A 21,833-nucleotide genomic window follows, 5' to 3' on the forward strand; every position below is an offset into this window, starting at 1 on the left:
ATGAATGCAGGAAGCCCCTAGAAGCTAGACAACAAAGCTAGAGCCTCTAGAAGGTATCCTGCTGACGCCCTGACTGTAGCCCAGTGAGAGCCTTTGTATAGTTCTGACCTCTGGAGCTCTGAGGTAGTAGATGTACGTTGCCCTAAGCCTTCCAAGTCTGCGGTAACTTGTTAGAGTAGCAGTGGGAAATAATACACCTTCCCTGTCCCCTAACTCTTAGGCCTGTGTTTATCCAAATCCTATCTATCCTTCCAGATGTTGCTCAGATCCCACCTTTCCTCAGAAGCCTGCCTTTCCCACATTTCCACAATGTGTTACTGCTTGATTACGGCCCTGCTCCTTGTCAGTTGCCTCAATTACAACCACTTAAAAATATGTCTGTGTTGTCGGCCCCCATCAGATGGTAGGTTCACACAGGATGGAATCATAGCTTCCAGATGTTGAATCCCCCACTGTACTATTTGTAGCATGTCTTCTACTATTAGGGGTACAAGTTGGCTGGATTGATATACTGGCTACATCACAGCCAGAAGATAGGGTGCCATGACCCCAGGGAGTTAGGTCAGCCTAATGAACTACACCAGGGCATCGCTTGGTAACCCTCTTTCCTAGCCTCTGTGTCTGTTCTTCTGAGGGAACTGGGCCTTGCCGGGGGACCTGGACTCTGTGTATATAAAAAACAGAATAGAGCTGGGGAGCTCTATTTGGACGGGTGTGATAACCATGAGGGAAAATCCCAAGCAGGAAAATGTCAGCATATGCAACTCTGCCTCAATTTCCTCTTTCACTATATTCCCGTTTTCTTGGCCCAGAGTTTTCACTTCATTGGGGCTGGGAAATTGAGGACAAGGGGTCAGGGAGGCACAGGTGAGGGAGGATGTGAGTGCATGGAGGGGGTGTGCATGTGTGCATGTGTATGTGTTTGTATTTTTTTTAATGTGCATGTTCTGTGAGGCGCAGGGAAGGAAGGGGGCTTCAGGAGAGCAGAGGAACTGAGTATCTTAGCACCTGCAGAAGCAATCACTAAGTGACATCACTCTCAGACTTGACTTTCTATCTGAGGCCTGGCTATAGAGGCACCAAAGTGCAGGTGATTCTAAGATGCTTTCAGGAAAGGGGAAGGCACTTTCATGAATAAAGCAGAGTTTTTCCCCCCTGCGCATTTATTAGAAGAGAAATAAGCTACTTAGAGGGGAAAACATATTTCATTTTAATTGCACTTCTAATGAGTACATTTCTCCTCCCATATGCATATCATGTTTAATTCAGTTACTGTTTTCAATTTCTCTCTTACCAGCAGATAGCTTTGAAGCCAATTAAAATCTTTCAGTTGACAACTATAGCTGCGTTTACGCTTTACTGAAACGAAAACTGTTTCTGAAACAAAGGTGGACTAAATAAGCGAAGGTATTAGCTGCAATGCAACACAAATCTTGGAATGATGACATGGCTACTCCACAATCCACCCATCTTAATCCCCCACTTTCCAGGTAAGGAAGGGTCTGGGAACAGTGAAGTCATCTGCTCAGGGTCACACAGTCAGTGGGTGGCAGAGGTGGAACGGGAGTGAGATCCCCCCATTTCTTGGGGCTGAGGTCTTCCCATTGTGCCTGGCTGAAGACAGCGCCTCAGTAAGAGAGACGATAAGCTATCTCACCTCACCAGAAGAGGAGAAACTCCCTCTGTCAGTTCGTAAGCCTGTTGGGGGGCCTATACAACGTTTATATATTTTTTTAATAGGCTCTCAGAAAAAAAAAAAAATAGGCTCTCAGAATTGTGAGAATGAATATATATCTGAGCGGTCTTAGTAGACCCATACACTGACAAGAGTGAAGTCACAGTTTTAGTAACTATGGTGGAGGTCTGGATACGTGAATTCAGGGTTAACCCTTGAAGCTGGAATCACAGACAAGCCCAGCAAACGTAACAGCTGAAAATATGAGTACAAACTGAATGGGGTCTATGTCTACCTTATTTTGGTATATTTTTTACTTATCTGTTCACCCAAGCATTGTACTATGCAGCTGTTCCAGGCTACTCACAACACTTGAGCTAGAGGAGCCTGCATGGAGTCCTCAGTAGGCCACAGGACACCCTGGTATCAGCTAGAAGCACACCCCAAATCTTCCAGGATCCCTATCACGGAGGACATGCAGCTGTTCTGCTAAAGGCCTCCTGGCCCCTCTGTCGGACACCTGGCTAGGTGAGGAACGGGTTTTGGCCCCAGAAACATTTTCTTTTTCTTGTCACAATTTTAGTTTTAAGTAATTTGTATGGTCAACATGGTGCCTGAACTCACAACTCTGAGATCATGACTCATATGCTGTACCTGCTCAGGCAGCCAGCCACCCCCCCCCCCGCCCCGAAACAACTAATATAATATTTTTATTTTTTTTACATCTAATGTTTTAAAGCGCTGGATGATGAGGTAGCCCTCAGAGATGAGCAAGAATGTTGTGGGGTGGGGGGTGGGGTGGTGAGCACAGGGCCCTGGCCAATGTGCATGCACAACCCACTTTGCCATGAGCCAAACCTAGGGGTGCAGGGAGGTAGGGGAAAAAAAGTGGTGACGTGGAAGAAGCATGCAGTGAAGAAGGCTGGTCCGTTCTGCCTCGGGGTTGGTGGGAGGCAGGGAGAGCACAGAAGCTCCCAGAAAGGGATCTCCAGCACAGCTTCCCCTCCCGCAGCCCTGCCCTGCAAAGAGAGCCCAAAAGATCACCACTGTAGCTGGAATCCAGGGTTTCAAAGAAAAAACCTGGCTCCCGACTTACAGACAGAAATAAAGCATGCTCCTAAGTTGGTCACAACAGTTGGTGTGGCGTGTACTGTCAGTACTGAAGGATCTCATTAAAATCCTAATGAAAACCAGGAGCTGAGAAGTCTTCTGGGACAGCCCTATAAAAGCGTTATAGACGAGTAATTTCAACCCGACGGCCAGGCATCGCAATGGGACTCGCTGGTGAACAACGATGTGTCTTACATGGCAAATGATTCCACTGCCTGTAAAATGATACTAGAGTCTAAAACCCGAGCTACCCTATATATAAAAGGGAGACCAGTGTCTTCAGAGCAGGTGAGCTAGTAAATGAGCAGTCAAGCTGGCTCAATTTCCTGCTCAAGTGCACCAACCTGTGAGCCTGGCTTTTTCTCTCTTCCTTTTATTTTCTACATCAAGATAGCAAAAAAAGGACGTCCCAGGAGTCTTCTCTAGGGCTCTGCAATCCAATCCAAAGCCATGGGGCACGAAGACAGGCTTTCCTGGGGAGGTGTCTCCCTGAGGCTAGAGCCCGCTTACCAGCTACAAAGGTGTCTAGGTCTTCCCTTCCCAGCGCTCAGAGGCAGAAAGTACCATCCATCCATTAGACTGGCTCTGCTCCTGCTTGGAGACTCGCCCTCCGCCGTGGCACCCACCCTTGGGAGACCCCGGGGCGGTGGGCCCTGCAGCGCTGTGGGCGCATCGCTGACCTACCTCTCAGTTTCTTCTGCCAGTTCATTTCATTGAAGAGGTCCTCGGACCGCAGGAAGAAGTCATTGATCTTGCTGCCTTGCTCATCCCTCTCAGTAGTGTAGTATATTCGCAGCTTCGACTCCTTGGTTAGGAACTCACATATGCTGGGCACAGGAAACACAATCTGTTCCATGGTTCGGTCTAACCTGACAATCTAGGGTGAGAAAATGAAGGAGCTGAAGCAGCCATTTCCAAAACTCTCTCACTAAGGATCTCTGCTAAGGTCATAGGCTCAGCATTCACGGGTGACTGTAATACAAACCTGTTCTTGAGTCTTCTCAGATCTTCTAACCCCCAGACTGGGCTATGTCTCTTAGATTTATTTAAAAACAAAACAAAACAGTTTGGGCAAGTCTCTAAGAGTTGGTTGTTTTGTTTTTTTAGCCTGAGATCCATTGTTTTCACTGTGACTAACTTTTGTCTTGAACGATTTACACTGTGTTTTGTGCACATATCCAGATGAGGCTCTTGACTAGGGCTGTCTGACAGAACTTTCCATAATGACAGACTGGCCCTACATCTGAGCAATTGCCCCACGTGGCTAGTGCAAGTGACCCATGGAATATTTAATTTTAATTTAAAAGCCACACATGGCTTATGACCACCATACTGGATGGTGCAGCAGCGGCCTGTGGTACAAACATCACCTAAACTTTTCTGATAGCTGAACTCATTGTTGTTGTTTTTTCCTATATAGGAATTTTAAAAAGAGGCCTTTGGTTTATCTATTGCATTGTCCTCCTCTTGTCACAGCATCTAAAACGTACAGTGCATGAACTAGTATGGCTGTTTAACACTGGTGTAGTGTCCAGTGCTCTTTGAAGCAGTGCTGTGGGGCCCCAGAGTGGACTCCTCACAGGTTTTCTCTGTGCCCTTCTAGAGTGGCTCAATCTCCGGAGAGGAGGCAGTCTGGGCAGCACTGTTCAAGTTCTAGGACACTGTACTTAGTCACCACCCTGGGGGTTAGGGATTTCAAAAGAGGTATGGGTTGTAGTACAACAGGGTCATGACCTCTCTCTATTCTTCCTCCCCAGAGTCTGGAGAAGTCAGGTGAGGCCCAGGGCCTACGCCCTCTACAAGATCTGGTTCTCATTCTTTCAACGGTTTGTTCCCTGAAACAGCAAGAAAGGTGACTCAGGTCAAGTTGTAGTGGGAAGCTATCTCAGATGTGTGACAGGTTCCCCTAGCCCTAGCCCTAGCCCTATAAGTTCTGGGAGACATCGTCTTTAGACCAGTGGTTCCCCAATCTAGCTGGACATCAGGTTGCAGGAAGCTTTACTGTCATACTGATTCAGTCCTTCCGTGAACCTCATTTAACTGGAATTATGGTATGGCGGGTTGGAAACTGGAACCTGCACATGAACCAGCTCCCCCTAGGTGACACTGCTGTACAGACAGGCCCAGGGACCCATTCCACAGTCTCCTGCTATTAAGAGCCTGCCTGCTTTGCACAGCCAGGTGGGTCCTGGATCTCCCTAAGCTGAAAGAACATGATGTGAGAAGTGTTTCTGAAATCCAGGGGGAAAGGAGGCTTCCGGGCAAGAACGGAGTCCCAGACTCCCGGCTTACCCAGCCTAACTTCCGAAAGCGAAGAGACTCTATAGGAAGCCCCAGGGAGTAACTGGGTATTCCCTGGCTTTGCACAGGTAACTCCTTCAGGAGAGTGGAAGAAATGGGCAGCTAGCTAAAGGCAGGATTTGAGAGCTAGAGACACCAGGCCTGGCCATTTCTCTCCGTCATTTAATATCTGCCCACATCTACTTTTCAGGAGACTCACAACTGGGAGTCAGGAGAACACATTCCACTCCTTCCCCACCTTTAAAAGGCTGAGTGACCTTGTTCACACAATTCTTAACCTGATCAAGCTTCAGTCTTCTCTCCAGTGAGTGAAGAGCTCTGACATCCTATATTGCAAACACCTAAAGTTTGTCTTTTAAGAGCCCCGTAAAACAGAGCTGGCCTTACCATCAAGCTTCTCATCATTAACAATATATCAGGGGTATTTGCCCACATGCACTGTCATGGTCAACTCATCAGTTAAATGATGCATTTTATTAGGACAGCCCAGACGCCTGAGTTATCAGGTAAGAATATATTCTTAAAGTCTCCATCCTGAACAATTCATGCGGCCCAAAGGAGTCTGTTAGCCCTTCAAAATCTTTGTTCCAACACTGATACTGAGTTTGTGTACTCTGTCCTTAGCTAAACAAAGCACGCCATCCTTCACTGCCTAGAGCCTGGAGACAGAAGTCCGTGTTCAACACAGGTAACAAAATGCACTCAAAGGCTCTGGGGTCAGCCAGCGCTGGATTACGTACGATTCCAGCTCTGCCGCTGAGAGCCGGGAAAATGACAAAACCTCTCTGAGACTTATTTCAGCATTTCGCCATTCGCTAAATGGGAGATGGCCCTTTTAGGCTACAGAGGATCAATAAGTTATGTTCTGTGTATGTGTGTTTAATGCAGATCCGATTGCACCACTCCTCTATGTATGCTTTCTCTTCCACACGGCTCTTCTAGTAAATGCAGACTTCTTGCAAGGATGGTGGACAGGATTCTGCAGGATCCGGGGGGCTGCCCATGTGGCTCACTAAGTTTCAGCTCCTCACCCTCACCTAGCGCCTCCTTCCTCAGGGCCTCCACTTGTCATTCCCCAGGTCTGCAAAGCTCTTCCCTCTAGGCTCTGCCTGTTTCATTCTGAATCTTCCTAAAGTCTGTGCTTGGACATCATTCCTTAGAACACGCTTTTCTGACTGCCACAGTCTCCAGCAGGTCCCTCTGCTGGACTTTCCTATAATACCTTCTACTTATCCTCACAGCCTCGTCAGCATTCATGACCAACAACTGTTGCTCACACGGATGACTGTATGTCAGCCCCAGGACAGCGCAGAGCCCACTGCAGGCCCTCACCCTGAGCTCCCGCTGCTTTTACCTCTATCTGGGCCGTGTGCTTGGCATAAAATTCCAGAGCTTCATCTCCATCCACTTGGCCACCAGGTTTCAACATGGTCTGAAGTTCTTTGTTATGCCGAGCCAACTAGAACACACATACGGAAAACAGGGGAGTCACTGTCTCATCGCAGCAGGCACACATGCGCTATTTTCCAAGCTGGGGTATAGAGAAAGCATCATAACGAGCGGCAGGCAGAGGAGCAGGGGTGGCCAGAGGCTTGCTGCATCCCGTCAAGGTGTGCTTGGCACAGTGGCTATGAGGGACATGGGGTTTTCTGTACAGCCACATGGAGTCTCCACTCAGAATGTTCTGAAACCCTCTCAGTGGCCAGCCACAGATAACGGAAGAGATGAGGGGCAGGAGCCTGTTTTCTATTCTTCTGCCAGCATGCTGTATGTAGCAGGGCAGGCCAACCTCCTGGCCCATACCATGGGTGCTTTATCCCTCATTCCTGCAACTGAACAAGGTGAAAGGGACAGGAAACACAAGCCTGGCGCAGAGGTACAAGCTGCCCACACATGTCAGCAAGCTCAAGGCTCAGAAAAAGAAAGTATCTTCAAAAGCCCAGCCACTTGGGAAGAGAGTTATGAAACAGCATTTTGGTGCCAGGGTGGGATACTCCCCTCCCCCAAAAAGCAAACAAAAAGAAGTCATAACGACAAGTTCGTTCCCAAAGATTTCTAAGTGTGATAGGCAAGGCGGCCGAGGTTTCTTTAAGAGACTCATCAATATTTATGAAAAGCCTAAGACGCCTTTCAACCTTCTCCAAACACAGCCATAAACCACCAAAGTGTCAAGGCTCAGCGTGGAGGCTTTTAAGAAACGTGGGGATTTCCAGGGCCATGACCCTTCCATGGGAAAACAGGAGTCCTGGAACTCGGTACACTGCATCGGATTGCCACTAGGACCTGTGAGCCACATTATCATGAATACAAACAGCCCTAAGTTAAAACCTTAAAGGAAAAGCAAGTCGAAGCACACGTTCACCTTGGAACTCTGGCACTGAAGGCCAGAGCCATCTGGCTCTGGGACCTAGAGAGAGGTCATACCTGATGAGCTAATATGTAGATATTGTGCCCCACGTTCCTGGGGGAGGCAGCTCCGTCCTCACCGTTCTCTCCATCCTCAAATTCCACTTCACCTTGCATGTAGGCTTTCTTGATCACTTCCACCTGTGAAGAATGGTCAAACGAATAAAGCTCCTGTTTCAAGGAAGTCCCACAAAGGACTGGCATCTATAGTCTCCCCTTCTGGGGCAGACAGTGTTCAGGAAGCTCAGCATTCTTTCCTGTCAGGTTTGGATCCAGCCTTAGAATCCTTCTCAATACTGCCACGGGCAGTCACTACCAATCACCTTCCCCCAAAGCGAGAAATGGAATGCATTTGCTGTAGCTGGACCAAGAGCTCTTCTATAGCCGACCAAGGGGACAATGGTTATCAACATCCCTTGAAACAATAAAATATGACACAAATGTAGACTAGAAGCCAGACCTTTCCTATCTGTGCATTTCCTCTTGCCTTCTCTCCCCAACCCCCAACCTTTGCCATCTCAGGAAAACCTAGTAAGAAATCCACTAGCCTTGAGGAATAGCTGGTCAGACTATAATCTCTGATTTCACATTCTTCTCTATCCACATTCCTCTGTCCCTACTCCATGTAAAAATAAAGTCACTAACAAATAACATCTACTGGGGTTGTCCCATGTGCCAAGTACTGTGTTTAGAATTTCAACATTTTTGGGGGGAAATTTAATGTTCCTCAGCATTTTATGAAGTGTCAAAGATTCCCATTTATTTTGGATGAGGAAACAGACTCAGAGAAGTGAAGAGGCACTCCTAAAATCACATGGCTAGTGAGCTGAGATTTGATCTTGAATCCGCTACCGAGGACCCATACGTGCTGCTTGTTTCATGCTGCGAGCACACCTCCTAGTGCATTTCTGTAGCAGTCTCATTGTTCCCACCTACCTGAGTGCCCTACTCACAGTGCCCGGGAGCTGGATCTGCTGCTCCTCTCTCAATACTTCCCCAGTGCCCAGCACATTGCCTTGGACAAAGTAGGGCCAGCCAATATTTATCACATGAACAAATCATTTAAGATTTAATCATTCAAAGAATAAGAACAAAAATGCCTTTAACCCCTAAGTTGAAGTGGAAATTAATCACTTTCTTTGATGATTCAGAAGGCATCTCAGCCTCCTGCATTGCCAGAAGGCCATTCTCTATTTTTCATTATCTCAGAGCAAGCATGCGGAGGGTCACACATTTCTATACTCACATCAGGTCAGGCCCTGAAATAATTTTAGAGAAAAGACCCTTGAGAGGCTCGCTCTCTGAGCTGGATTTCCTGTTAGTTCTAATACCAAAATGAATAGACATGTTGCACGGGATGTGGGGGCAAGAATATAGATGTGCGCACACATGCATGTGCATGCACATATATGCAGGTGTGTCCTAGACATTAGAGTTTCTCTTCTATGTGGATTCTTAGAACCGTATTTGTTCCAGGAAGCCTTTGACTCTTCCTGTGAGCTGGGAATGATGTTCTCCAACCACAAGGGGGCCACCCAGAAGCCTGTGGCACCACAGCCCTGGGTGTTCACATTACCCACCCACCCCCCCCCACCAAGATGGGGGCATGTTGTTGGTCCATGAGAGTTGGAATGAGGTCTCTGTGAAGTCATTCTGTCTCTACTCATGAGGGATGCCTTGAGCGCCCCCACCAACCCCTCAGTTACATAAGCTATTATATAAACTCAGAGATGGTGTCCATCTCAGGCTGAGAACTCATTCCTGACCTCAGAGATCAAAGAGCTGGGCTCACTGTTAACTTTATTTCAAGGGATACATGAAGGGACTTTAGCCCAGCCCCCAGTGCACACAGGTCACCAGGCGACAGAAAAGTTTTAGTGTTCTCATTTACTTCTGTCAGTTACAGTTTGTGTGGGAAAAAGTCCAAACAGAGTTCTGTCCTCAGCTCATTTCACTGTCTCCGAGAGCTGCCAGGTTGCAGCACTAACCCTCACCCTGGAAATCACAGCCCATTGTGAACATCACCTTTCAAAAATAAACAAAATTTGTTTTTTAAGAAAAAACAAAACCCAAACATTGGCACCCAAGGAAAACCCTTCTGTTGCCCAGACTATTGGCCCCCGGAAGAGATGGGGATTCTTTAGAGCAGTAGCCAATGAGGAAAAGGAGGAGAAAGGAGCTCTACAGTTCACGGGGGTGGAGGAGGGCGGATGGTGTGCCGGGTGCTATGTCAGGGGCCTGATTCCTAGTCCTCGTTTAGTCTTCAGAATCACCCTCCGGCCAACATGATATTATCATCTTTTTAGGGATGAGACAACAGTAGCTCAGAGCGGTCAGGTGCCCGCCCAAGGTGACCTGGCAGAAAGGGAGAGCTGTGGACCTGAACTCCAGGTTGCTAGGCCTCCAGTGCACTCGCCGCCCTGGCTCTCAAGAGGGGTAAGGAGGAGGTGAGGGCGGGCGGCGGCCGAATGGGGCTGTGTGTGCTCTCCTTAGATTTCTAATCTTTGGCATCTTTAAGAAAACTCAAGGAAACGGATTCTCTTTCTGCCACAAATACTGCTCTGCCTCTGCTTGGTGTCACGGCCAGGCCATCGGCCATCTACTCACCAGTTCCTTCGGCCGCATGTTGTAAAGTATCCTCTCTGCGTTCTCGCTGTCGTGCCTGCTCTCCATGATGGCCAGCAGCAACTTGGAAGCGTTGTTCTAATTGGACAAACAAAGGGAGGAGAAAATGGAGCGGAGCAGCTTGGGGTGGCTGGCCTGACTGTGTGTGCCCAGTTGCGGTGAGTGCTGCATCCTGGCTGGATAGACAGACGTTTCATCCTATGGCAGAGCCACGGGTCCGGTACGGCAAAACTCAGCTGCACGCGACAGGGAATGTGCCACTGCAGACCCCAAAACCGTAACTGCAGAATCTGCTTTGGGTCACGGAAGAGCATAATCATTTGGGCATTGCTCTCCCTAATGTTAGTTGACACAAATCCTAATGGAAATTGGGAACTTAAACATGGGTGCTTGTGGGTGTATTGGCAACCTTATGATGACAACGGTCAGGAAGGACCGCTACATGGACCCATGATGCCTTCGGGGCAGGTGTGGCTTTAAACCTTGTTATTCAGCCTTGTGGGGCAGAGAAGGCAGGCAATTAAAACAGTACTGTTCTTTTTTTTTTTTTTTTTTTTAAACAGTACTGTTCTTAAAGTATTACAATCAGCTCTCATAACCCCTAATATTATAATGAGAGTATAGCTGATACCAGTTAACAAAAGTGACCCAAAAGAGCACTGTATGCATGCCAAATCCAAATTTCCCATTACATTCAAAGTTTTCACGTGCCCATAACCTGCACTTCTTGGCTTGACCTCATTTTAGATCCTGGGCCTAGGATAACCTGTATGCTGCTTTGTGTATAGGATTGGAAAGTTCCTGCTATTTTGCATAAGAGGGGGCAGTATTTTTTTTCCTTCCCAAGTACAGGTCAGAGGCATTCAGTCAGGATGCTGTGGTATCAAATGGTGGCTTTTCAGAGCACACAGATCTCTATCGCAATCCACAGATTGTTTAGTTGAAAAAGTCACTGCAAGGGTGATCAATAGCCCATAAAATTCTGTTCATTTCAGGCTCTCATCATATACATTCTGATAAATGGGAGCCAGGTGCATGAGCTTGAATGATGTTCAAGTCAATTCTACAACACATGTGGTCAAAGGAATTAAAAATAGTAGACTCACAAAGAAATCCATTTAAATCACACATCCAAGTCAAATTAGCTATCAATTTGGACTCTTAGTTATAAATACTAAAGGAAAAATAAAAATAATGGTGCAATTCTTGTGGACTTTTGTGTTAACACCTTCCCTTAATGACCTTTCTTTCCCATGACACTGTTTATGCAATCGACACAGATCAGCTTTTCAGCTAAACCCTGCAGTTATAGGCAGTTCTGTGACAGTGACAAAGTGCTTACTGCTGGGTACCGGTGTAAGACAGAGGACAGATCTCAACATGCCCCAACATGGGAATGGTTTAAAAGGAAATAGCTCAGTGAGGCTAACACATTTTGAAATACACTCTGGACACCGAGAGGTCTTTGGACTATTAAATAATCTTTGGAACCTCTAAATGCAAATGAGGGTTTTCTTCTTTGGGGATATGCTTAAGAAATCAATATTGGAGGTGGTATCCCGTCCTAAGACGCTTATTTGCAGGGGAAGACTGAATTTTTGCATTTTAGTCAGAACCTACAACATGGATCATTCATTTAGTCTCAAAGAACTGCCTGTATTTAGTTTTGCAACATTGATCGTCTCACGTGTGGAAGCAAAACACAAAAGTGACTATTTTCACATGCTACTGTCTTTTGCTTTCAATTCCTACTTGCCTTCAGTTCTAACACAAGGTCCATCCTCTTCTTTCCCAAAGGATTGATGTCATTGAGGATCAGAGCTGTGATGATGTCAATGCCATTGGATTCATGGGTGGCTATGCAGTTCTGAGGAAACACACACACACACACACACACACACACACACACACAGACATTTACACAAATGCTGGTCATAAATCAGATGTCAAAAGCCAACAGGCTGAACTGCTATTTCAACACAATTCTTGCCACTCCCAGTAATGTCTCAAGGGGAGAGCTGCAAATTTTCCGTGAGAAAGTGGTAAAAATAAAAGACAGATGAAAATCGCTAGTTTCAGAATTAACAGTAAACAGCAGGAAAGTCCCCATGCACTGTAACTGATAAATTGCTCGTGTCTAATCCAAATAGTGCAGTAAGGCTGGCTTTTGTTCTTAAGGGAAAATACGGTGTGTGACTGATTCTGGGTTCTGAGCCCTGTTTTCCCCTTTAAAGGTGTGTTCCATTCTCTCTATAGCACTTGGTCTTCATACTTCATATTCTCGCTTAAGGCCTAAGCCTGGAAAACACGTTTCCTGTTTAATTCACACAATACTCAAATTAATCATCTTCCCCCAGGTAAGGGTCCCCATTTGCAGCAGAATCTACTCCAATATGTTCCTTTTAACAGACCTCTGTTTGGCAGAAAAGCAAACTTGAGGTTATAAGGAAATTCACTTACATGTTAGATAAAACCTTCTCCCCCAAGTCTGTTGTAATTTTTCTTGTTCCTTTTCATTTTAACTTTGACTACACCATCTGTCTCATCAGCGAACCAAGTAAGGAAAGTGGATCCAACACATGCTAACCTCATATTTATAGCCAACTATGACCAGGTGTTTGATACACAATGAGTTGTCCCTTTTGTCAGCCACTCTTCTCCCCTGAGTGAAGGTCCTGGCCTTGCTCCCCAAGTAACACAGTGTATCACACCTTCACTATTCAAATGGATTTAGAACTGGCAATTTCAGACTTAGTCTATCCCCTTCAGCCAGGATGAAGCCAAAATTAGAGTTAAAAATCATAATCATCACTAGTACTAATGCAAAAACTCACAAAGTCTGCAACAAGTCACAGATAAGCAATAGACATTCTACTGAAGATATGATTGAGTTCCCCTCTAAAAATCTACTTCTTGAGAGGCCAACATCAGGACTGATGGGGCTTTCTTTTCTCTAAATGTCTGTGGTGTTAAAAATCTCAACTGAACGTTTCCTCATATTGTTCAAGCTGTCTTGTGGGTAACGAGGTTTCTCTCTCTAGCTAGGTTTAAACCTTTTCCTAGCATTTAAAATAGAGCCCAGCCTTCTGGTCTTTAATTTAACTCCAACTTTATTATCTACCCCTAGTCAAGTTACTCAAATTTGGACAATCAAACAAAATCAAGCCAAGATATGCTATGCCATGCATGGATACCAAGGACAAGCCTGGTAATGTCTCTGATTAGGCCAGTTCTGAAGCATGATAAAGCACCATAGCTCCTTCTTGACTGCTGTATAAAAGACCTCCAGTTCTAGTGACTTCCTAGGCCAACAGGCAATGTTATGTGACTTCTGAACTAGTTCCTGTCAACATTTCCAAAATGATGAACAACTTCTTTTTCCCACCCCCAAATAAAAATGGAGGTACCTGGTTCTCATGGCATGGTCCTTGACAGTATTCAGTCAGACTTTCCAGGGTTTGGTTGATGAGGGCTACGTTCTTTTCATTTATATAGAGCCCGAGAAGACCAAGACCTCCAGTAGTGCTTCCACAAATACAGTCCAGGAACTGCAGCGTCTCACACACCAAATTGTAGTTGGTCTTGTTATTTTGGCAACGAAGGAAGTTCTACAATTAGGCAGTCCCCAGATGGCGGGGAGGGGGGGCGGTAGGGAGGGGGCAAAGTCAGAGAGAAGAAAGAAAAGGTCATTCATATGGCCATTTTGTTATTATTTAATTGGTTGATGCCCTCAATTGATCAGCAGTTATGCAGAGAGATATAGCACTGGAGAGAAGAGACAGCCTCCATGATGGTCAACTGTGGATTTGGTCTATGGCAATGGACACCAAACACTGCAGCTTATTCTCCAAGGTGCTTTTCTATGTGATACTGTGTAGGAGGGCTCCTCCTTGACAGACACCTAAAGCCTTTTTGAGTTCCCCTTTCTCTTTTTCCTACTCCAGTCCATGTCTCTCCCACTAGGTATTAGGTTCAGAGGAATTTGACATTTCAAAGGGCAATGCTTATGTTTAGAAGATGATGGTGTAGTCTGGATACTGAATGCCCAGAGTCTAGTACTAGGGATGGTTCATCACAAAATAAGGTGTTACAGGCTGACTTAAGCCCATTGCCATGGTAGAAACTTAGGTTATCTTTTATGGCCATTCTCATGAATTATTAAAGGAAGAGGCAAGAATGAGTAAATGTGTTCTTATGTGCATGTGCCCAAACAGATGTCCTCCAGCTAAACCCATAATGTTAACAAGAGACAAAAAAGCACGTACTTCCTCCACAAAATCAAGTAAACCACATTCAACCACCTCACAAAGCAGAATCTATTTTGATGAAGAAGAGATTTTTGTCAGAGACTCTTAAATCTCTTCTTGAAAAGAAGCAAAAATTAACTGCAAAAATTCTTTTAAGCAGTTATAAAAGTTACATGTTTATTTACCACAGAAGACTGGTACTATAAAAAGCAAGATATAAAATAAATGTGACCTTTGACATGGTAGTAATTCCACTTCTATAAAATACTGACTTCTAAAAAAAAAAAAAAATACTGACTTCTATTCACAAAGTATGTATTAGATATTCCCTACAGCACTGTTTGTGACAGTGAAGAACTGGAAACAACTTAAATGTCCATCAACTGGGGAGTAGTTAGATACAGTATACCAACATCATCTAATATTACAACTTAGAAACACTATGGTAGGTCCATATGTGCCAATATGGAAAGATGCTACCTGCTTGAGGGCCCAGTTGAGCTCCTCATCCTGCAGAGAAAGAGGGAGAAGTCTTCAGGAAGAGGGCAGGAGAGAGCCCGGCTGTCCAAGGCTGAAACTCAAAGCATGGCTCTCCAGGCCATTTACTTCTCAAACTCATGCGCTACTGCTTGCACCATGCCCCCCTCTCTGCTCAAGGACATCACGGCTGCCACCATGCCCCCTTTCCTGCTCAGTAACATCACTGCTCCCACTATGCCCCCCTTGCTCGGTAACATCATCATTACCACCATGCCCCCCCTCTGCTCAGTGACATCATTGCTACCAACATAACCCTTTCTGCTCAGTGACATCACTGCTCCCACCATGCCCTTCTCTGCCAGGCAGCAATGAGCTTCTTCCTATTCTTCAAGCACTCTTCATTCTCTTTTCTCTGGGGCTTTAGGCACACCATTCCCTCTGCCTATCACTCTCCCCCGATCTCTACCCTGATGAACTCCTCTTCCTTCAGGATGGAGTCCCAAGCCATTTGTTTCAGGAAGCCCTCCTGAGGCTCCATCCTGACTCCAATGAGATCGGAGAATGGCACACACCTCTCTTAGCCCTCCTTACATTTCATCATGTGTTTATAGGGGTATCTGTCAGCTTCACCCAGGACCATGCTGATAGCTTGAAGTGTCTGGCAGCTAGCACAGTGACTGGCACATGCCAGGTGTGTCATAAACACTGGCTAAAATAATCTGAATTAAATTGAATGGATAGGAGAAAAGGGGACTTGTAAAGTCCTCAAGCCTATTATGTTTCAACTACCCATGAAGGTTAAGTGGCTGCCCTTTCTTGAAAGCCTCTCCCATAGCTCATGGCCTTTGCAGAGTGTCAAGCCAGAATCTCTCCTTCCCTAGCTGAGATCCATTTCCTTTGTCCTCTACAAAAATAGAGGGATGCCAATCACTAGGAGGCTAACAGGGACTCTTTCTACATTCACGGAGTCGATTTCACCCTTTGCACACACCACCTTGCCATGTTTAAGCTAGGGAAACACTGTTCTTTTTGTGGTTTTCCTTGGAGGGCCAGGGATCAAGTCAAGATGGGTGAATTAAGAAAGACTTCAAGCCTGTTCTCATACAGATGTCAGTAGCAAGAGACCTGCATTCCTTAACCCAGATGAAACAAGCCAACCCCTCAGGAGAAAGATAGAAAGCACAGGCAAAATATCTCAAGAATAGTTCTTCCCATTCTTACCTCTGTGGACAAAGCTTGCTTAAGGCAGCAACTGCCTGTTTGGCAAAGCCAAAGGCAGTGGCCTTATCTCTACTAAACATTTACTAACAGGAAAGTTAAGGTTATAAATATGACAAGAAATGCTGGGCAACTTCAAAAGGCCAGATTCCTTCTCTCTTGGAGCTTATCTGTACTTCTTTATACCAGGGGTGGGGACAGTAATTCTGTCATGATGAGAAGGTCTTCTCCTCCCTTTAGTACACAAGAAAACCCTGACCCAGAGATCCACCATCTGTTCTGGGACTCTGCCAACAGGGTGGCATTCAGAGTAGGTGAACCCCACTCAAAACTATCATTTTAAGAACCAGATTTCTACAAATGTCATCCTATCAGAGCAATTTTATCAACATCTCAGTGTGTATGACACAGTGGGAGTCTTTAAAGATGATTCTAACCTTCATTTGTGAACCACTGGTTCAGATCATTGGTTTTCCAACTGGTCCCTGCATCCTAAGGGATTCCTGAAATGCAACACCTCTCAGGGCCCTGGTAGGTAAGGGAGGAAAGGAAAGTTCTCACACTCTGTAGTTTCTTACTCTGAAGAGAGCAGCTTTGCTCTCATCTGCTTTACTTAGTACATTTCTGCATAAGATCTTAAAGGATTCTGTGGCCAAAACCAAAAAAGTATAAAACCATTGACATGGATAATGCTTATGATACTTTCAAAGATTAAGTTGCTAAGACTTTTAAAAAATATATTAAAATATACCATATGCTTTCCTTTCCCCTAGTACTATTTTCCACAGAGCGATGTGTTGGAGAATCAAGTTTTGGAAAGACTCATTAGAAGGTGCGTCTGTCCTCGGGGTTCTTAGCGTCTTAGTTCCAAGGACAGTTTTGTGAAGAGCTACAGTACGAAACTAAAACTGAAAACTTCCAAACAGGAAAGGCAAATTGACTCAATGAAAGCATTACTCTACTTCCACAGCGGACGCTGGGTATGGTGGTAAAGAAGGAAAATCAGGGGGTACAGTGGAAGAGTCAGAACAGGTCCATGAAAGCAGACCAGGCTGGAGACAAGCACATCAGGACTGACCCTCTGACATTCGTGGATGGATTCTATTCCAGTCAGTCTTGTGTTAGCTTAGAACTCGGCAGTTATCAAGTCCTCTGACAAGCCTAGACCCAGCATAGTGGATTGGTTTGCCTGCTATGAACCCACAAAACCCCTGGGATGATACCACTATGGTACTTATCATGCTGCACAGCATCTTGGGTTTCCCCGAGTGGCTCCTGCCTGAGACTCTCAGCTCTGTATGGGAAGGGGTGAGGTCTCTGTCACCACCAATGCCGAGCACAGAGCAAGTATTCACCCAGATGATGAAATAAACATACATGCATAGGCACGGTCTCAACCCACTTCCCTTTGGAGCCCAAGGTGGGTGGAGACCAGTAACAGCAGTATGAGGGAATAGTACAGGGCACTGACCACCAAGCTCAGCTAGAAATAGCCCCAGCAGCAGGGAGGTCCCTCCATCCACAAAGATGCCACAGTTGGCTTTGCTTTCTTGCTGGTGGGACAGCCTGGCTTTCCATGGTGTCATTCCCACTCCCTTGGCCAGTCTCCCTCATGACTAATGGTGTACATATGGAAGGTGGAGAGGGCACAGTTGGCCTGCAGACAGAATACCAGCCAATGAGACAACAAGCAATCCCTGGATCTTTGAGTCATGAATACTTTGTTCTACCCAGCTGAGCTAGGCAGTCCCAGTGATCTAGGGCCAATGTGGTCTAAGTCCAAAGTAGGAATATTTGAGCAATAGGCAAGAAAAGAAAAACAGCCAGAACCCCACACTCAGACATAGGGATCAAGCAGGGAAGGTCAATGGAGGAAATGAATGAACAGCAATGTGAAAAAAGAGCCCAATGGGGCCTGTGGGAAATTCTTTCATTTTTAAATATGGGCCATATTTGGCTGATGGATGACCTTGAATATACCTGCCTTTTCAAAGCTCAGGCTCAGACCAATTTGATTAAAATTAAATATCAGTGTAGAAATTATTAATACTGCAAACTTCACCCAGTTCCTTTTCCCTGTTCTGTCTTACTGTTTAACAATGTATTTTCTTACTCAACTTATCCAGGCACAGATTATATGGCAAGGTTGAAGTATGAGTGATTTACGGTGGCAGCCCCAAAGGGTCTGGCCACAGGTGACATGTGAAAGGCCATCAAATCACCTGATGAATAAAGTTGGGAAGGGAAATATGCACCTTGTCTTTGCCACTGCTTCCTTTTCACACCATAATTATACAAGTAACTGAACTACCACTGTCAACTTGTTTATTTTAGGAAGAAATATTCTATCTTAGTGGAGTTGTTCAGACACACTTTTGTTACTAATCCACAATCCCTTTTAGGCAGAGAGGGGTGTTTTTCCCAAAGCCAGAAGCAAAACCAGGCAATGGCCAAGGACCTGGTGCTCTAGCATGTTTTCCCTGGGGAGTGATTGGCTCCATAGATCTATGCTCATTCAGTAGAAAGAAACATCTCTGGAATCCATCCTGAGCCCTTTCCATATAGGCTTTGCTGGTGGGGAAACTGTAAGGGAGAAAATATGCTATCTTAACATGGTGGTTGATCACATGAGTTCCACTGTCAGACGGCCTGGGTTCAAGTCCTGGTTCTCTACTTTATGCCCTGAACCTCAGTTCCCTTATCTATAAAATGAATATAATGATGTCAGCAACACTTAGCATCCAAGATATCCTAAGCGCCTGATACCTCAGCCATTGTTATCATCCCAACATCAATAAAAAAGTGAACAAAAGATTTCTGGAATAATCAGTTAAACACATATATTTGGGCATCTATTGTATAAAACCCTGGAAGGCAACTTCATTTATTCAACCAAAAAATATTTAATAGGACTTTCTACGTATCAGATTTTGTAAGTCTAGTATATTTAATCATTCATCTGATTCATCAGAATCATTCGTGCATCCATCCAAGTCTTACCTATGGATCTATGTGCCAAACAGTGGTAAGCTACCACATACCCATATTTCAATATGTACACAGTAGGTACCTATACTGGTGAGCAAGAGATTTGGTTCTTGTCCCTGTGGAGATGGTAGGGAAGAAGGACAAAGAAACATGTCAGTTGCCCAGATGTCAGAACCATCCTTGACTCAAGGAAGCTGGTGGCAGTGAGGGGAGCTGGTGGCAGTGAGGGGAGCAGAGATGTCTGAGGAGCTGTAACTCCCAGGGGCCAGCCCTCACCTGCAGGTCTCGATTGTGGTTTTCGCACAGAAGCTGTAGGAACCGGAGAATGGGCTGCATGATGGTGATGACCGCGCTCATTTCCAGCTCATCCTTGGTCTTATCTGCCGTGGCCTGGGCACCTTCCCCGGACTGGTAGTGGTCATCGGGGTCAGCCTCCCTCCTGAAGGTGCTGAAGGCTTTCCTGGTGGCAGCAGAGGCTTCCAGGAGCTGATCTCGGGCCTCTTCTGTTATTTGTGTCGAGGGCTCTTTGGCTAGAATGCAAACATAAGACACTCAATGTTGCTGAGTCCTCAGGAGTACTAGCCACTGCACAAAAGATAACATTAGAAAATGTAAGTCCTTGTATTCACTAGAAATCTTTAAGGTTAGCCAAACACTCCAAGAAGTCACTTCTCTTAGTCCTTAGGATTAAAACGGAGTCATGCTCTGCCCACTGGCTCATGGCTCTCACATTTCACCTATGCTTATACTGTTTTAGAGGAAAAGCTTTAGTATTGGCTCTGTCAGCCTCACAAACCTATGTGGCTCTGGGCCTTAGCATCCTCATCTGCAAAACGGGGAGAGCATCAGTGGATTCTAACTAGAGAAGCCTCTGAGAGGTCAACATAACAATGACCGCAACCCGAATTACTGTTATGGTGACAATTGATTGAGTGGTTCCCATCAAGTACCACAGCATCAAATCCTCAGAGCAACTAGGCATCAGAGTGAAGAGTGAGACACTCTGTAGCCAGACTGCCCCTAGGTTCAAATCCTGACTCTACTGCCTACTCGCTGTATAGCCTTAACAAGGACAAGTCAACCTCCGCTCCTCAGTTTCCCCATCTGTAAAATGGGGTTAACAATTCTATTTTACAGGGTTAACCTCAGTTCTACATGAAGTAAAGGATGTAAAGGACTTTGAACAGTGTCTAGTTCATAGAGAGTAACTCAGTAAATGTTAACCTTTCCCATTCTAGACCAGTAGTTATAAACTAGAGCTGATTTGGTGCCCACTCCCACCCAGGGGACAATTAGCAAAATCTGAGGACACTTCTAGTCGGCTGCAGGGCAGGCTACTGGCATCTACTGGGTAGAGGCCACATATGCTGTTAAACATTCCACAGTGCACAGGACAGCCCCTCCAGCAACTCATCCTCCAGATACCAAATGTGCTGTGTCTGAGAAGCCCAGTTCTAAACCTGAAGAAACAGGCTCAGAGTGGCTCATTAACCTCCTCATAGCCATTTGATTCCAACACTGGTGCATCTACCTACTTCCAAGTATGACTTCTCTTTGAGTGATGAATGATTTCATTCATTCATCATGAATGAAAAGCTTTAGAAACTTCCAAATAATTTCGAAAATAAGGGGGAATTTAAGTGATGGATACCCAGTTTTAAAATGTGTGTCCTTTTTTTTTTTTTAAGATTTATTTATTTGAGAGGGAAAGAGAGTGAGCGAGCAAGTGTGCATGAAAGCGTACAAGCACTGGGGAGAGGGAGAAGAGAATCTTAAGAAGACTCCCTGCTGCACACAGAGCCTGATGCGAGGCTCAATCCCACAGCCCTGAGATCATAACCTGAGCTGAAATTAAGAGTCGGACACTTAACCGAGTAAACCACCCAGGCACCCCCAAGGTGTATGTCTTCTTTAACTTTTCCTAACATTGAATAGAAAATTACAGGAAAAGATTATAAAAGTAGTTCCTGCCAATAAAACCTTGAGTTTGACTAAGAAGAAGGTATGTAAATTTTTTACACAAGAAAAACCACCAATGCATGGTAGTTCAGCTCTGGTTACTTAGGAAGAATTCTATCATAACCAGACTGATTTGCTTCTCCCAAAAGCTTCAGTCGTAATACAGTTCAAAGACTGGAGGTCCAGCTGGAGGGAGGGCCACGCCACACTTACCTTTTTTCCGTGATGGGGCATCCCTGTCTGTCTCATCATCTTTCTTTTTATTCCCCAAGTCACTGGTGTTCACGGTCACTGTTGCTTTGATTTCTTGCTGGGCGACCTTCATTCGGTCATAGAAGACCTTGAAGAATTTTTCTGACTTCTTATCTTCTGTTAACCGGCAGAAAAAGGAGTGCTGCCATGGAAAACCCACAAATTTTCAACACTGTGACAGATCAGTGATCCAATCCCACTCAAGACACCAAAACCTCACAGAGATCAGAGCCTGCTGCAAAACCTCACAAACAGTCTAGGTTTGGACCAAAGTTAAACATGGTCCCATGCACTATCGCTCTCTGGATCGTATGGCTTGAGATTTTCTACACAGAGACTTTAAAGCAATCTGCCATGGGATGTCTTTAATGAGCAGTCATATAGGCTTGGGACACATGCTAAAGGGTGTTGGGAGAGTCCAGTCTATTAAGATGCAGCCCCTGCACACACTCAAAACAACTCCATTAATAATGGAAACAATGTATTTTTGGTGGTTATTGCAGGTCCTGTCATGTGTTATGTTTAAGGATTCCTGTGAGCCCCTTCACTTTGCACAGCCCTGTGAATATATA

General features: G+C 45.4%; 1 protein-coding gene across 13 annotated transcripts in view; it reads right to left on the reverse strand.

Annotated features, from left to right (window-relative positions):
* The window catches only part of ITPR1 (inositol 1,4,5-trisphosphate receptor type 1), a 319,171-nt gene that overhangs the window by 51,055 nt on the left and 246,283 nt on the right, over window positions 1-21,833 (reverse strand). For all 13 annotated transcript variants that reach the window (XM_077857995.1, XM_077857997.1, XM_077858001.1 and 10 more), the window contains 8 exons: window positions 21,223-21,403; window positions 19,327-19,580; window positions 13,525-13,725; window positions 11,874-11,984; window positions 10,100-10,195; window positions 7,511-7,633; window positions 6,441-6,545; window positions 3,470-3,662 (listed from right to left, as the gene is read on the reverse strand). In XM_077857995.1, coding sequence (XP_077714121.1) covers window positions 3,470-3,662; window positions 6,441-6,545; window positions 7,511-7,633; window positions 10,100-10,195; window positions 11,874-11,984; window positions 13,525-13,725; window positions 19,327-19,580; window positions 21,223-21,403 — 1,264 coding nt within the window. The remainder of the gene's footprint in view (window positions 1-3,469; window positions 3,663-6,440; window positions 6,546-7,510; window positions 7,634-10,099; window positions 10,196-11,873; window positions 11,985-13,524; window positions 13,726-19,326; window positions 19,581-21,222; window positions 21,404-21,833) is intronic.

This window comes from Canis aureus, chromosome 19, assembly GCF_053574225.1.
Source record: "Canis aureus isolate CA01 chromosome 19, VMU_Caureus_v.1.0, whole genome shotgun sequence".
NCBI lineage: Eukaryota > Metazoa > Chordata > Mammalia > Carnivora > Canidae > Canis > Canis aureus.